The 18037-nt window shown below is 45.3% G+C and overlaps 1 protein-coding gene across 1 annotated transcript in view; it reads right to left on the minus strand.

Moving 5' to 3' along the window:
• Window positions 1-2672: 2672 nt before the first annotated feature.
• LOC144605281 (chemokine-like protein TAFA-3) overlaps window positions 2673-18037 on the minus strand; it is a 184619-nt gene continuing 169254 nt past the window's right edge. Inside the window, exon 4 of the mRNA XM_078420381.1 lies at window positions 2673-3556. Within this exon, the coding sequence (XP_078276507.1) occupies window positions 3548-3556 (9 nt within the window). The 3' untranslated portion in view covers window positions 2673-3547. The remainder of the gene's footprint in view (window positions 3557-18037) is intronic.

Consider the following 18037-nt stretch of genomic DNA (forward strand, 5'->3'; position numbering starts at 1 on the left):
TTTAAAACTGAGGTGCGAAAAAACTTTTTCACCCAGAGGGTTGTGAATTTGTGGAATTCTCTGCCACGGAGGGCAGTGGAAGACAAATCACTGGATGGATTTAAGAGAGAGTTAGATGGAGCTCTAGGGGCTAGTGGAATCAAGGGATATGGGGAGAAGGCAGACACGGGTTATTGATTGGGGACGATCAGCCATGATCACAATGAATGGCGGTGCTGGCTCGAAGGGCTGAATTGCCTCCTCCTGCACCTATTTTCTATGTTTCTATGTTTACTGAAGTTAGAACTAGTGTGAACTAGTGTAATCGATGGTCGGCAAGGACTCGGTGGGCCAAAGGGCCAGTTTCAATGCTGTATCTCTAACCTAAACTTAACTAAACCTATGGGTTAAAAATACTTGGGCCCAAAACCATTGAGTTTTAGACTTAGACTTTATAGCTACAGTGGTCCACCATGTCTGCACTGACCTGCAATATCGTTATCACTAGCACTAAATCACATATCGTGATAAATTGCCTTTCAATGTACCTGAAATCCTTTTCACTCTTTGTCTCACTCTTACTACAGGCTTCGGTTTTGCACTTTGGTGCGGTTACCCAGTATTACTGTTATTAATTTGTGTGTGACTGACTACTGCACCAGGTCATTCAGTATCAACTGTTGGAAAGATCAGACTTCTCCCTTGGTTTTTGAGACTCTCTGTTCTGCAGCCACCATTACTTGCACAATGACAGCGATGTATTGTTTAGACGAGCTTGTAGGTTAACCTTGAAGAGAGGAGATGTTTTACCAGCTGTTCTTGCAAAGGTTACATGAAAAACAACAGCTGTCATAGTGGAGAGCTAATTGCAACGCCACTACCCTGCCATTACTTAATTTATGCAGTGTCTGTAAGTTTGACTTCATAACATGAAAGAGGTCATATGACCCCTACCTCCCTCCCTCGCTCCCTCGCTCCCTCCCCATTTAAACATTTTAAACATCAGGATATGGAACGTGATTCTGCCAACAACTTATGCAGTGAGACAGGTAGATCAACCGAGGCAAGACACAAAGTGCTAGAGTAACTCAGCAGGTCAGGCAGCATCTCTGGAGGAAAAGGATAGGTGACGTTTTGGGTCAGGACTCTTCTTCAGTCTGAAAGTAGGAGGGGGGGGGGGGGAGGGGCTGAATGGCCTACTCCTGCACCTATTGTCTATTGTCTATTGTCTAAAATAACCAAATTTTGATTTTTTTTTGTTAACAGAACATTGTACATACAATAACATAGCACAGGAACAGGTCCTCCCACCCACAATGTCTCCGCCGAACATGAAGCTAAACTAATCTCATCTTTCTGAAAATGGTCCACGTTCCTCCATTCCCTGCATATCCATGTACCTATCCAAAAACCTCTTAAACACCATTATCGTACCTGCCTCCACCACCACCACTGACAGCATGTTCCAGGCACCCACCACTCTCTGTGTACAGGTATATTTAACAGACAATATCTTTGCACGAAATGTTGTACACTTTATCCTTTACCTTTATCTGTGTACTGTGGATAGCTTATTGTAGATTTAGTTTTAGAGATGCAGCATGGAAACAAGCCCTTCGGTCTGCCGAGACTGCACATACAACGAATGCCCATACACTAGGTCTATCCTACAGATTAGGGATAATTTACAGGTCAATTAAGCTACAAACCTGTACGTCCTTAGAGTGTGGGAGGAAACCAGAGCACCTGCAGGAAACCCACGCGGTCACAGGGAGAATGGATAAACTCTGGACAGACAAGCACTCTTAGTCAGGATCGAACCCGGGTCTCTTGCGCTGTAAGGCAGCAACTCTACCACTGAGCCACTGTGCTTCAATGTATTCATGTGCAGTCTTTTCTTTGAGAGCACGCAAACAAATACCTTTCACTGTATCTCGGTACACACGACAACAATAAGCTAAACTGAACTAATGAGATTCGGTGGAATGATATTACATTTATGATTGCTTATATTAATGAGGCTAAACCGTACAACGAAACAGTTGAAAATGATTCAATGTATTTCTCAACCAGATATGACTGCATTTAAAATCAGAAACAAATTATGAATATATTCACGCACAAAGCACTGAGCTGTAGAATATATTGGTGATTATAAGAGTAAATCATTTTCATAAAATGTTAAAGATGACTTTAAAGAATTGCTTATTTTCATGAGATTTTGCACTTGTGGGCAGGAGGTGGAAAATCTTTCTTATCTTGTTAATACTGACACTTTTATTTTTCACTCGAACAAGCAAGCAAGTTCATTTTCATGACAAGACTCTGCTCGTTGGCGCTTCGACTGGACAAAGAGACAATACATTTACGTGGTGGATGATTGTTCAGTAAAGTAACAGCTTTATTTGGCAGCATGAGATGAACGATATTCACATCACCGCTTTCACGCCGTGGTTTTGTAGGCCTGATATGATGAGCACAGACACAAGTAAATAGGCTCCCTACAAAGGTACAACATACAAAATCTGTCGGAGGCCTTACAAATCAGGATTTTTCTTCTTCTCGAAACACACCGAATGATAAACTTGTTCTGAATGCCACATTGGAGAGGATGGAGTGGGGGGGGGGGGGGGGGAGAGGGGGGGGGGGGGTGGGGGGGGAGGGGGGGGGGAAGAAAAAAAAATGCTGTTTTTGAAATAGGCTCGGATTATCTGAATTCCACGATGGATCACAAGCCTGAATAAGCATCGAGAGCTTGCCTGGTGCTCTACAATCGTGTGACGTGCCTTGATACAGCACGAAAACAAGAATACTGCAGGATGTTACAAAAAAAATGCATGAGCATTTGCCTCAGAAGGTTTAGAGGTCTTCGTATGCCAATGTAATTCTGCCCTCGTTGTTCATATTCATGTGCTATTTAGTTATTTCGGAATAATTCAGCCATTGAAAATCTCGGATTCAACTTTTCCAGCGAGAAAATTGTCTCAGGTAATTTGTTAACCTTAAGTTGAAAAGCTCCTCTCGAAATCTGCTGCAGGATCTTTTACAGAAAACTGAAAGCACTTCTAAATTATGTAAAGGCTGTTGAAAAACTCCATCTGCCGCACAGATCTTTGGTCTTTAGTTTGAAGCCTTGAAAAGAAAGGCAGATGGATTCCCATCGTGATGATCTATTGTCCTTTTATTTGTCCCTCCCTTCTCTTCTCGACTTGTAAAAAGTTCCGTGTTTACGAAGGGGAAGGGCGAGTGAAAATAACCGGGCCGGCCTCGAGGCAATTTTCACCAGAAAGGAGTAGTCATTCGACAGCACCAGGTCCATGAAGGGAGGAGATGTCACGGGTTCCTTTGTGGACTGGTCTTCTGCATCTCCTGGGCTTGTGTATCCAACAGCTGGATATGGTGGATCAGCACCACGCTGGAGAAGACATGGATCCCACAGTGTAGCTTTGGAGTTACGAGTGACAGACGACAGGTGGAGACTCACAGCAGCTAAATCATTTCGTTGAGGTCAGTGGCACACACAGGATAAGCTGCCTTGGTAAGGGTTCTCTCTCGCCCGATGCATGTGTCAGGAAACCTGCGAACCAAGGAGAGATGGCTTGTGAGAAAAAGGCACGCAAGAACATAGCTTTTACAAAGATGAGAAAGTGGGATAACCTAGAACTCGTCCATGCCAACCAAGATGCCCCCTTCAAAGCTGGTTGCATCTGCCAGCGTTTGGCCCAGATCGCTCAAATCCGTTCTTATCCATGTTCATAAGTTCTAGGAGCAGAATTAAGCCATTTGGCACATCAAGACTACTCCACCATTCAATCATGGCTGACCTATCTTTCCCTCTCAAACCAATTCTCCTGCCTTCTCCACATAACCCCTGAGACCCTTACTAATCAAGAATCTGTCAATCTCCACCTTAGAAATATGCATTGACTTGGCCACCACAGCAATGAATTCCACAAATTCACCACCTTCTGAATAAAGAAATTCCTCTTTAATGCCCAGTCTGAAGAAGGGTTCTGACCCAAAACGTCACCCATCATTTTTCTCCAGAGATGCTGCCTGACCCGTTGAGTTACTCCAGTATTTTGTGTTGAAGCAATGTCATTTAAATGCTGTTGTAGTATCTGCCTCTGTTACCTTCTCCGGCAGCTCGTTCCATATACCCACCACCGTCTGTGTGAAAAAAGTTGCCCCTCATGTTCCTATTAAATCTTTCCCAATATCTAGTAACGTACAGAGAGAAATAATTTTGCCTTTTCCTTGTCTCATTGGGAGATTCCTTGTTCTAAACAGTTTCACAGGCAGAGGGTGGCACAGTGGTGCAGCTGGTAGAATTGCTGCCTCACGGCGCCAGAGACTCAAATTCAATCCTGACCTCAGGTGCTGTCTGTGTGGAGTTTGCACGTTGCCTCTGTGACTGTGTGGGTTTCCCCCGGGTGCTCCTGTTTCTCCTGCATTCTAAAGTCAGCATGTTTGTTGGTTAATTGGCCCTCTGTAAATTGACCCGAGTATGCAGGGAGGTGATGAGAAAGTGGGATAACATGGAACTAGTGTGAACAAGTGTTAACAGGTCACTGATGTCAGAGTGGACTCGGTGGGCATGAGGGCCTGTTTCCATGCTGTATTTAAACTAAACTAAACTAATACATCACCACAGCTGTATCTCAACAGCAATCAATTTCTCATCAATGTTGTGGGATAAGTGCGCTGCACATCACATACCGCTAATACAAAAAGTCAAATACAAGGAACTGCTGATGCTGGTTTACAAAAATGATGCAAAGTGCTAGTGTAACTCAATGGGCTAGGCAGCATCTCTGGACAACATGGATACTCCAAAGATGTACAGGTATGTAGGTTAATTGACTGGGTATATGTAAAAATTGTCCCTAGTGTGTGTAGGATAGTGTTAGTGTGTGGGGATCACTGGGCGGTGCGGACTTGGTGGGCCGAAAAGGCCTGTTTCCGCGCTGTATCTGAAATATGAAAAAAAATAAAATAAAGAAATAAACGACGTTTTGGGTCAGAATGCTTCTTCAGATCATGACCCGAAACATCATCTACCCATGTTCACCAGAGATGCCGTCTAACCCGCTGAGTTACTCCAGCACTCTGTGTCTTTTTTTGTTGCAAACCAGCATCTGCAGTTCCATGTGTCAATACGATTTTAAGTTCAGGCTACAGCAAGGAAACATAAATGGATTGTCCTTTTTGCCAATCAAAGCAGAAATTCCTTGTAAGATGCACCAAGTCTCCAAACATACAAAGAAGCAGAATTGAACCATGACTGGATATGCAGGGAATGGAGGGATATTTTTAGTGTAGGAGCTAGGAAGTCCTACTGCAGTTGTACAGGGCTCTGGTGAGACCGCACCTGCAGTATTGTGTGCAGTTTTGGTCTCCTAATTTGAGGAAGGCCATTCTTGCTATTGAGGGTGTGCAGCATAGGTTCACCAGGTTAATTCCCAGGATGGCGGGACTGACAATATGATGAAAGAATGGATCGACGAGGCTTATATTCACTGGAATTTAGAAGGATGAGAGGGGATCTTATGGAAACGTATAGAATTCTTAAGGGATTGGACAGGCTAGATGCAGGAAAAATGTTCCCGATGTTGGGGGAGTCCAGAACCAGGGGTCACAGTTTAAGAATAAGGGGTAGGCCATTTAGGACGAAGATGAGGAAAAACTTTTTCACCCAGGTAGTTGTGAATCTGTGGAATTCACTGCCCAGAAGGCAGTGGAAGCCAATTCACTGGGTGTATTCAAGAGGGAGTTAGATAGAGCTCTTAGAGCTAATGGAATCAAGGGATATAAGGAAAAAGCAGGAACAGGGCACTGATTCTGGTTGATCAGCCATGATCATATTGAATGGCGGTGCTGGCTCGGAGGGCCAAATGGCCTACTCCTGCACCTACTTTCTATATGGATCACGTGCAGGCAGAGGAGAATAGTTTCACTTGGCATCATGTTCGGCACAGACATTGTGGACCGAAGGGCCTGTTCCTGTTATGTACTGTTGTATATTCTATGCAACATGTCTGCTTCTAACATCTACTTTTAGAACATAGAACAGTACAGCAGAGCAACAGGCACTTCTGTACAGAGCATGATGCCAAGTTAAACTAATCTCATCTGCCTGCACCTGATCCATATCCCTCAACTCCCTGCATATCCACAAGTAACAGCTTAGAACATGGAACACTGCAGCACAGGAACAGGCCCTTCTGCCCACCATGTCCGTGCTGAACATGATGTCAAGACCAACTGCCTCAACTACCTCCTCTGGCAGCTCATTCCATATGCCTGCTCTCCTCACAGTGAAAAGGTTGCTCTTCAGGTTCCTAATAAATCTTACTGAAGAAGGGTCCCAAGCAGAAATGTCCCCCATCTTTTTTCTCCAGAGATGCTGCCTGGTCTGTTGAGTTACTCCAGCTCTTGATTCCTCTACCCTGGGTAAAAGACTCTGTGCATTCACCCTATCTAATCCTCATGATCTTATACATCTCTCGGATCACCCCTCTTCCTCCTGCGCTCCAAGGTGTAAAGTCCTAGCCTGCCCAACCCAACCTCTCCCCACAGTCCAGGCCCTCGATCCCTGGCTACATCATCGTAAGTCTTCTGTGCAACCTTTCCAGCTCATTAACATCTGTCCTCTGGGAGGGTGACCAAAACTGAACACAATACTCCAAATGTGGCCGCAGCAACTCCTTGTACAACTGTAACATAACGACCCAACATCTACACGCGATACATTGACTGATGAAGGCCAATGTACCAAAAACATTCTTTACCACCCTATCTACCTGTGATGCCACTTTCAGGGAACTATGAACTATTTTGTGTAGGAAGGAACTACAGATGCTGGTTTACACAGAAGATAGACACAAAATGCTCGAGTAACTCAGCGGGGCAGGCAGCACCTCTGGAGAGAAGGAATGTGGGACACTTCTTCAGACTTGGGTGACGTTTTGGGTCGAGACCCTTCTTCGGGATTGCGTCATATTTCGGGTCGAGACCCTTCTTCAGACTGTTCAAACTGAGTGCAAAGTTTTGCCAGCAATTAATTTTAAACTCGATATTTAGAAATATAGAAAGAACCATTAAAGTTGAAGTACATCATTCATTCTGTTCGTTTTCTAACATTTTAATAAAGTTAATAAACATATAACACATTTATAGTTAATTAGAACATTAAACCAAGGCACAGTAATTGAAATAAAAAGCTTTTCTTTCCTTTGCCTTCTTATAATACAACTTCAATTAAAATCAAAGGGAGCCGCAAAGTGCTGGAGTAACTCAGCGGGTCAGGCAGTATCTCTGGAGAACATGGATAGGCGATGTTTCGGGTTAGGACACTTCTTCAGGAATGAAAGCTGGAAGAGAGATGGGCCAGGCCAGAGCATGGCAGGTAATAGGTGAACACAGGCATGTTTTTTTTTTTTGATAGGCAGATTGTTGAACAAAGGCCGGGGATGAAAAGTCAGGTGTGCAGGCACAGTGGTGCAGCGGTAGAGTTGCTGCCTTGCAATGCTATGGACCCGGATTCGATCTTGACTACGGATGCTGTCTGTACAGAGTCTGTGCGTTCTCCCAGCGACCGCGCGGGTTTTCTCCGAGTGCTCTGGTGTCCTCCCACGTCCTAAAGACGTACAGGTTTGTAGGTTAATTGGCCTCTGTAAAGATTTGTAAATTGTCCCTTGTGTGTAGGATAGTGCTAGTTTATGGGGATCATTGGTCGGTGTGGGCTCGGTGGGCCGAAGGGCCTGTTTCCGCGCTGTATCTCTAAACTAAAACCGAACTAAGTTGAAAATTACGAAGCTTGGGGAGAGACAAGTTGTGAATTGGAAGGAATGCAGGGTGCATGTTGGGAGGGGAGGGGGGGAAGGGAAGAGGGGAGTCAGGAGAAGCTGTAGTAAAAGTTACCTCACAATGAGTTATAACTTTGTCCTCACAGAAACGGGATATTGTCACTTCCCTGTATGCTCCCCTCCATCTCAAACGGCAGAACATGTCCACGTAATTCTCCACAGATAATCACCGTTCACAATTGCTCAAATTGTTAGATAACTAGGATAAGTGGATCCAAGTGGCATGGAATGACAACTTGAATTGATGATAATCTGGATTAGAGATAGGCACCATGCATCTGTGACTAGTTCCTTGCCGACTAGTGCTATTTTAAGGCCTTTGCAAATGGCACATTAGCTTGCTGGATAAATATAATTATAGCTTGAAACATTTTTGAAGGTGTCTTAATTCTGAAATCTTTTATGCCTTTGTGGGTTCTGCTTATAGCATCGTCAGCAGGTGGGAACTCCTTTATTGTACATCGCCGCGTTTAAAACGACAGAAAATTAAAAGCAAAATTATAACACAGACCTTCCTTAGCTTGGTGACGGAGTTACCAGCAGTTAGCGGATGAAACCGAGACCAACATCCACAAGTATTTGCTCCACTTGTCTTATATTATTCCACAAGTATGAGGATAGATAGCAGAGGAGCAGGCCCTTCAGCCCACTATGTCCGTGCTGGATATCATGTCAAGGCCAGCTCTTATCTGCCTGCACATTATCCATATCACTCCATTATCATATCATATCATATCATATCATATATCTACAGCCGGAAACAGGCCTTTTCGGCCCTCCAAGTCCGTGCCGCCCAGTGATCCCCGTACATTAACACTATCCTACACCCATTAGGGACAATTTTTACATTTACCCAGCCAATTAACCTACATACCTGTACGTCTTTGGAGTGTGGGAGGCATTCTCTGCATATCCATCTCAAAGTCTCTTAAATGTCACTATCGTATCTGCCTCCCCCACCACCTCTGGTAACGGAATCAAGGGATATGGGGAAAAAGCAGGAATGGGGTTTTGGATGATCAGCCACGATCATGTTGAATGGTGGTGCTGGCCCGAAGGGCCAAACGCCCACTCCTGTTTTTATGTAATGCAGTCCAGGCACTCATCACCCTCTGTGTAAATAAAAATGTTGTCCCACACATCTCCTTTAAACTTTGCCCCTCTCACCTTAAAGCTATGCCCTCTGCTATTTGATATTTCCAACCAAGGGGAACGGTTCTGACTGTCTACCCAAACTATGCTTCTCATTATTTTATAATGAGGTGCTGTTCCTCCAATTTGCGTTGAGCCTCACTCTGACGATGGAGGAGGCCCAGGACAGAAAGGTCAGTGTGGGAATGGGAGGGGGGAGCTAAAGTGTTTAGCAACCATTTTGGGAGGGGGTTAAAGTGTTTAGCAACACCTCCCATTCTCTCCCTCCCATTCCCACACTGACCTTTCTGTCCTGGGCCTCCTCCATTATCAGAGTGAGGCCTGGTGCAAATTGAAGGAACAGCGCCTCATATTTCGCTTAGAGTCATAGAGTGATACAGTGTGGAAACAGGCTCTTCGGCTGTTTGCCGACACCGGCCAACAATGTCCCAGCTACACTGGTTCCACTTGCCTGCGCTTGGTCCATATCCCTCCAAACCTGTCCTATCCATGTATTTGTCTAAATGTTTCTTAAACGATGGGATAATCCCAGCCTCAACGACATCCTCTGGCAGCTTGTTCCATACACCCACCACCCTTTGTGGGCTGCTTACACCCCAGCGGTATGAATATTGACCTCTAACTTCAAGTAACCCTTACTTCCCCTCACTCTCCATCCCCTCCCCCTTCCTGGTGCTCCTACCAGTCTTACCGTCTCAGACTACATTTTATCTCTGTAACGCCCACTCCCCTGACATCAATTTCACTCTCACCTGGCTCTCAGTCTGAAAAAGGGTTTCAACCTGAAACATCACCTATTCCTTTTCTCCAGTGATGCTGTCTGACTCGCTGAGTTACTCCAGCTTTATGTGTCTATCTTTGGTGTAAAGCAGCATCTGCAGTTCCTTCCTACACATGCAAGCACATAACTAAAATAAATTAAACTCGCAGTGGAAGTTAAAATGAGTAGGACCACTTTACAAACTTTACTGTATGGATCAGTTTTAAACTGTTGGAGGCAAGTTCACTAATCTCAAGGTACAGGGATTGTCTTGAGTTGTGTTAACAGGGGCAGCACAGTGGCACAGTGGTAGAGTTGCCGCTTGACAGCCCCAGGTTTAATCTTGTCCTCGGGTGCTGTCTGCACAGAGTTTGTACTTTCTCCCAGTGACCGCATGGGTTTGCTCCGGTGCTCCGGTTTCCTCCACCATTCCAAAGATGTGCAGGAATGTGTAGGTTAAGTGACTTCTACGAATTGTCCCTAGGGTGTAGGATAGAACTAGTGATCGCTGGTCGGTGTGGACTCGGTGGGCCGAAGGGCCTGTTTCCATGCTGTATCTCTAAATACTGAAACTTTCCTTAATGGTACCATAGCATCAGGTACTGTGGTCCATTTCACTTTGAGGAGTGAGATAAAGAGCATAAGTTGCTGAAACCCCAATCAAGTACACACGCAGCAGCACCCAGATGTATATGCCGGGCGGCACAGTGGCACAGCTGCTGCCACACAGCGTCTGAGATCTGCGTTCCATCCAGACCTCTGGTGCTGTTTGTGTGGAGTTTGCACGTTCTCCCTGTGACTGCGCGGGTTTCCTCCAAGTGTCCTGGTTACTTCCCTTTGGCGCACTGAGTCCACACCGACCATCGATCACCCATTCACACTAGTTCTATGTTATTCCCCCTTCTCATCCATGTTCTCAAAACCCTAACCCTAGGGGCAATTTACAGTGGGCCAATTAACCAACAAACCTGCACGTCTTTGGGATGTGGGCGGAAACCGGAGCATGCGGAGGAAAGCCACGTGGTCACAGGGAGAACGCACAAAGTGCACGCAGACAGTGCCCAGGTCAGGATCGAACCCGGGTCTCTGGTGCTTTGGGGCAGCAACTATACCAGCTGCACTACTGTGCCACCTATCATTCTGATGTACAAATATTATGGATAGATATCAGATCAAAATTCTCAATGCATCACAGATTGCAATAATGTAAGAGCAGCAATGGATATAAGTTCATAGGTTTTTGGAGCAGAATTTGCTCATTCGGCCCATCAAATCTACGCCATTCAATCATTCCCCTCTCGACCCCATTCTCCTGCCTTCTCCCCATAACTCCTGATACCCATACTAATGAAGAATCTATCAATCTCCACCTTAAAAAATATCCATTGACTTGGCCTCCACAGCTGTCTGTGGCAATGAATTCCACAGATTCACCACCTGTGTATATTTTACCTCTTAACCATCTAGCTTAAAGTATCATCGGGGTAATGTCATAATGGGTATCCGGCCACGGGCCATCGTACAATGCAGCTCCTCAATTATTCCCCTTAGTATTTGCAAAAGCGTCAGCCAGCAACTGTGTGTGGTAATTGCAAAACTGAATGCAGCTAATTAGATATCTAATTAGTAAATAAGAATTGAGTAATGGATACTGGCATTGGGCATGTGACCTTCATACCAATGCCTTTGCTATTCTCTGCAACATTGTTAAGACGTGTGCGGTGTCTGTACGAGTCTGGCGTGTGTGTGTGTCTGGTGTGTGAGTCTGGTGTGTGTGTGTGTGTGTCTGTGTGAGTCTGGTGTGCGTGTATGTCTGGTGTGTGAGTCTGGTGTGTGTCTGGTATGTGAGTCTGGTGTGTGTGTGTGTGTGTGTGTGTGTGTGTCTGTGTGAGTCTGGTGTGTGTGTGTGTCTGGTGTGTGAGTCTGGTGTGTGTGTGTGTCTGGCGTGTGAGTCTGGTGTGTGTGTGTGTGTCTGGTGTGTGAGTCTGGGAGTCTGGTGTGTGTTTAGTGTCTGTGTCTGGTGTGTGTGTGTGTATGGGTGTGTGAGTGTGGTGTGCATGTCTGGTGTGTATGTGGTGTGCGTGTGTTTGTGGTGTGTGTGTGTGGTGTGCATGTCTGATGTGTGTGTGGTGTGTGTGGTGTGTGTGTTTGTGTCTGGTGTGTACGTGTCTGATGTGTGTGTGTGTCTGGTGTGTGTGTGTGTCTGGTGTGTGTGTGTGTCTGGTGTGTGTGCGTGTCTGGTGTGTGTGTGTGTGAGTGGTGTGCGAGTGTGTGTGTGTGCGTGTCTGGTGTGTGCGTATCTGGGGTGCGAATGTGTGTGGTATGTGTGTGTGTAGTGTGTGTGTTTGTGGTGTGTGTGTGTGGTGTGCGTGTATGTGTAGTGTGCATGTTTGTGTGTGTGAATGTCTGGTGTGTATACGCGTGTCTGGTGTGCGAGTGCGCGCTGTATGAGGGGTGTTAAGTAGCAGCTAAGCTTTAAATAAATCTTCAAATCTGCGCCGGAGACATATTTTACTGGGACACTATTTTCTACATGTTTGCTTATGTACCACCATAACGAATAACTTTTGTTTTCTGCTCTTTTAACAAAGGAATAAATCAGCCAGCTTCTGCTGAGACAATGATCGTACTGACCTTTTTGTTCTTGACTTCCACTTTGCTCCCAGAGTGTACAGAGTAGAATCCACTTAAAAGAAAATAATATTTTCCTGACCTCTCTCCGAATGTTTATCACGCTATGAGCCAGGCACAAGAGCAAAATTGGTGTCCTGTGGTGGGAATTGCTTTGAAAATGTGTGGTCTCATTTTCAATCTTCTGGGGCTGAGCACAGTCACTTCCAAGAGTTGCTGTGTAAAATCCCTAGCATATTGAGAGCATTTTGTATGGAGGAAATCTTCTCAGCAGGAATAGCTTTGTGGAGGATTATTAGAAAATACTGGAAAGTCTGTTTAACATTGCAATCACTTATAGGTTTGAAGTATTATATTTCACCTTTTAAACTGTTCTAGTGTCATAGAGTCATTGAGTCATACAGTGTGGAAACAGGTCCTTTGACCCAACTTGCCAACATGTCCCAGCTACACTATCACCTGCCCGCATTTGGTCCATATCCCTCCAAACCTGTCCCATCCATGTACCTGTCTAACTGTTTCTGAAATGTTGGGATAGATCCTGCCTCAACTACCTCCTCTGGCAGCTTGATCCATACCCCCACCACCCTTTGTATGAAAAAGTTACCCCTCGGATTCCTATTAAATCTTTTCCCCTTCACCTTAAACCTATGTCCTCTCGCCCTCGATTCACCTACTCTGGGCAAGAGACTGTGCATCTACTGGATCCATTCCTCTCATGATCTTATACACCTCGAAAAGATCACCCCACATCCTCCTGCGCTCTAAGGAATAGAGTTCCAGCCTACTCAACCTCTCCCTATAGCTCCAGGCTTGGCAACATTCACGTAAATCTTCTCTTTACCCTTTCCAGCTTGACAAAATATTTTCTGAAACACATTGCCCAGAACTGAACACAATACTCTAAATGCGGCCTCACCAACGTCTTATACAACTGCAACACCGACCTCCCAACTTCTATACTCAATACTCTGCCTGAGGAAGGCCAATGCACCAAAAGCGCTTTTGACCACCCAAACTACCTGCAACTCCACCTTCAAGGAACCATGCACCTGCATCTACAACACTACCCAGAGCCCTACTATTCAATGTGTAGGTCCTGCCCATGTTAGACGTCCCAAAATGCAACACCTCACATTTCTTTGCATTAAATCCCATTCTCAGTTAACTATGGAGGGTGGCAAGGTGGTCCAGCGGTAGACTTGCTGCCTCACAGCACCATGTTCGATCCTGACTACGAGTGCTGTCTGTACGAAGTTTGTACGTTCTCCCTGTGACCGCGTGGGTTTTCTCTGGGTGCTCCAGTTTCCTCCCACACTCCAAAGACGTACAGGGTTGCAGGCTAATTGGCTTTGGTAAAGATTGTAAATTGTCTCTAGTGTGCAGGGTAATGCTAATGTACTGGCTGGTCGTGGTCATCAAGGACTTGTTGGGCCAAAAGGCCTGTTTCCGCGCCATATCTGTAAAGTATAAAAGGTGAGCACAGTTGCTTCCACAAGGCAATTGTGTAATATCTCTGGCATATCGGGGGCATTTTGTACAGAGGAAATATTCTCAGTCTAATCGTCTTTGTGGAGGATTATTAGAAAATACTGGAAGGTCTATAGGTTCAAAGTGATATATTTCACCTATTCTCGGTTAATCTTGGAGATACTTAATGCAATGAAACTCACACGCCAGACACACACAAAATAAATTCAAAGGCTTATTTAAAAACTTGGAGGACTGACATGCCATCTGTCCTACATAATTTAAATGATGCAACATAAAATGTAATGACCTTCCTTAACAGTAATCTACAAAATAGTTCAGGCAACAACTGGAGAAGGTGAAGTAGAAAATATCCTGGTTATGGATAAATAGGGATGTAGGATTAGGATTTGAATCAGTCTTGCATGATTAATGTTTCCGCTTTCTTTGACTAATGAACTTCTTTTGGATTTGTACGATAACTAGACCTAATGAAGTGTTTAAAGTTGCTAATTCCCAGGACGTCATGGCACTTAATGAGTCAGGGTGCACTTTAGCTATGAAAGTTAACGTCTGTTAGATGTGCATGATGCGTGATTCATTCCAATGTTGACTTCGCCAGGTTGTGAAGCAAGACGGAGTCTTTTAGACTTTAGAGTTACAGTGCGGAAACTGGCCCTTCAGCCCACTGAGTCGACAGTGTACATTACCACTATCCTACACTCTAGGGACAATTTACAATATTACCGAAGCCAATTAACCGCCAAACCTGCATGTGTTTGGAGTGTGGCCAGAAACTCACAGGCTCACAGGGAGAACGTACAAATTCCGTGCAGACAACACCCGTAGCCAGGATCAAACTCAGATATCTGTTGCTGTGTCTCTGTGCCCCCCCCCCCCCCCCCCCCCCGAGTCATAGAGACATATACCACAAAAACAGGCCCTTTGCCCCAACTAGTTCATGCTGACCAAAATGTCCCATCTAAGTTAGTTTAATTTGCCCACATTTGACCCATATCCCTCGAAACTCCTATCTCTTTCCCTGTCCCAATGACTTTTAAATACCGTTATAGTCTTGTGCCAGGCATCCGGTATGCATCTGTGTACACCCACTATTTCTGTTCTCATGCAAAGTGGAAACAGGCCCTTCGGCCCAACTCATGTGTGCTGAGTAAGATGTCCACATACACTAGTCCCATTTGCTCACATTTGGCCCATATCACTCTAAACCTTTCCTATTCAAGTACGTGCCCAAGATCTTTTACATGGTGTTATAGTACCTGCCTCAATTGCCTTCTCTGTCAAAGACCAGAATGCATAACTTTAAGGAGAGAGGGGCAATGTTTACAGGCTTTCTACACAGAGAGTTCTGGGTGCCTGGAATCTGCTGCCAGGGGTGGTGGTGGAGGCAGATACTATAATGGCATTTAGGAGGCTTTCAGATAGGCACATGGATATGCAGGGGATGGGAGGGATAGGAATCATAAGCAGACAGAGGAGATTAGTTTATCTTGGCATCATGTTCGGCAAGGGCATTGTGTGCTGAAGAGTCTGTTACTATGCTGAACTTTCCTACGGATGTTAGACTCACAGCTGGGAAACAGGTCCTTCGGCCCACTGAGTCCGTGCTGACCAGCGATCACCTGCCCACTAGCACTATCCTACACACAAGGGACAATTTACAATTTTACCAAAGTCAATTAGCCTACAAAACTGTACGTCTTTGGAATCTAGGAGGAAACCGGAGCACCCAGAGAAAACCCACACGGTCACAGGGGGAATGTACAAACTCCACACAGACAGCACCCGTAGTCAGGATTAAACTTGGTTCTCTGGCTCAGTAAGGTAGCAACACTACTGCTAGGCACTGTGCCACCCTTCTATGTTTCATCTTCTAATATTAACTGATACACGAGTAGTTATTTTTTCCTTTTATGAAATTATGACAGAATTCTTAAAAAATAAGAGACATTTGACAGTCACAGGGAGTGTTTGACAGTACTGGGCCTGTACTCGCTGGAGTTCAGAAGAATGAGGGGGCGCCTCATTAAAACATACAGAATATTGAAAGGCTTGGATAGGGTGGTCGTGGAAAGGATGTTTCCACCAGTGGGAAAGTCTAGGACTAGACTTCTTCCTAAAAAGATGAGGAGGAATTTCCAAAAAAGATGAGGAGGAATTTCTTTAGTGCGGATTTTTTTGCCACAGAAGGCTGTGGAGGCAAAGTCAGTGGATATATTTAAGGCAGAGAAAGATAGATTCTTGATTCGTACAGGTGTCAGAGGTTACGGGGAGAAGGCAGGAGAATGAGGTTAGGAGGGAGAAATAGATCAGCCATGATTGAATGGCGGAGTAGACTTGATGGGCTGAATGGCCTAATTCTACTCCTATCACATGATTTTATGATCTTATGACAACTCGGGAATATTTAGCACAATGGCTTAATTTTCCATTTCCAACCAAAACAATCAGTGGAGTTTCACCCATTATTGATACTGTTCTTAACATGAAGGCAGCCCAGTGAGAGGAGACCGGCGTTAGCTGTGTTGGAGGATGTGTTGGCCTTTGGGAAATCTCAGGCTGGCAGGCTTCTCCCCCGAGATTTCCTGTGCGTCCGGCAAACGGGACAAATGCGTGAGACATCTAGCTACACTACAGTTGCCTCCAGCTTCACCCAGTCGTAAGCCACCTAACATGGAAAGAAACAGCCACATTTTGGCTATCAGGCTATCCTTGCGACTGCATTTGAGGAACTAAACTCTCTCAGTTCTTTCACAAATTCAAGAGTTTCTATAAGATGGAAGCCCAACAGCCAAAACAACAGGTGGAGTTTCAAGGAAAGACACAAAGTTCTGGAGTAACTCAGTGGATCAGGCAGCATCCCTGGAGAACATGGATAGGCAAGGCTTTAGGTCAGGATCCTACTTCAGGCTGCATAGGCAACGTCTCAGTGGCACAGCGGTAGAGACCCGGGTTCAATCCTGACTACGGGTGCTGTCTGTACGGAGTTCATACATTCTCCCTGGTACCCCATTGGTTTTCTCAGTGTGCTCCAGTTTCCTCCCACACACAAAGACATGCAGATTTATAATTAAAATGGCTTCTAGAAATTGTAAATTGTTTCTAGAATACAGGGTAGTGCTTGTGGACGGGTTGGTCACTGGTCTGCACGGACGGACTCAGTGGGCCAAATGGTCTGTTTCCCCGCTGTATCTCTAAAGTCTAAATACTAATGGTCAGACACTGAAGAAGGGTCTTGTCCCAAAACATCGCCTGTCCATGTTGTAATTGGATGTTGCCTGACCCGCTGAGTTACTCAAGCGCATTGTGTCTTTCCTAGGTGGACTTCCTACTTTGGTTCAGGTTGGAGCAGTTTTTCCACTCCCTACCAAACTCAACATCTTCCATTGTTTTCCATTTCCAAAGCTCAAACTCATCCACTATCACAATCCCACACAAGACAGGAAAGCTTTGGAGGGATATGGGCCAAATGGGGGCAAATGGGACGAGATTTGATGGGCATCTTGCTTTACTTTAGAGTTTAGACTTTAGAGATACAGCAGGGAAACTGGCCCTTCAGTCCACCGAGTCCGCACCAACCAGCAATCACCCCATACACTAATACTATCCTACAGACCGGGGACAATGTACAACTTTACCGAGGCCAATTAACCTGCAAACGTACACATCTTTGGAGTGTGGGAGGAAACCAGAGCACCCAGAGAAAACCCATGCGATCAGAGGGAGAACGTACAAACTCCATAGACAGCACCTGTAGTCAGGATCGAACCCGGGTCTCCGGCGCTGTAAGGCAGCAACTCTACCACTGCCCCACTGTGCCGGTTCTTGAAATATATTCCCAAGCTCAGTAATGGGAGAGTTCTGCACACATCCATCAAAGTATCGCCACTGGAGAAATGCCAAGTGCTGATTCACCCCGCTCTGAAACCCCCCTGATCACAGATGCCAAATTTTAGCAAATTCATTTCACTCAAGTTGATATCGAGAAACATCTGACAGCCTCGGTTACAGAAAAGACTTCAGGACCAGACAACATCCCAGACGTAGTGAAGCTGCAATGATGTAGAACTATCCAAGCCTTCAGCTAAGCTGCTCCAGTAAAGATACCACACTGGTATAGACTGAACAGTGTGAAAGATTACCTGGATATGTACTT

This window comes from Rhinoraja longicauda, chromosome 24 (genome assembly GCF_053455715.1).
Source record: "Rhinoraja longicauda isolate Sanriku21f chromosome 24, sRhiLon1.1, whole genome shotgun sequence".
In the NCBI taxonomy this organism is placed as follows: Eukaryota; Metazoa; Chordata; class Chondrichthyes; order Rajiformes; family Arhynchobatidae; genus Rhinoraja; species Rhinoraja longicauda.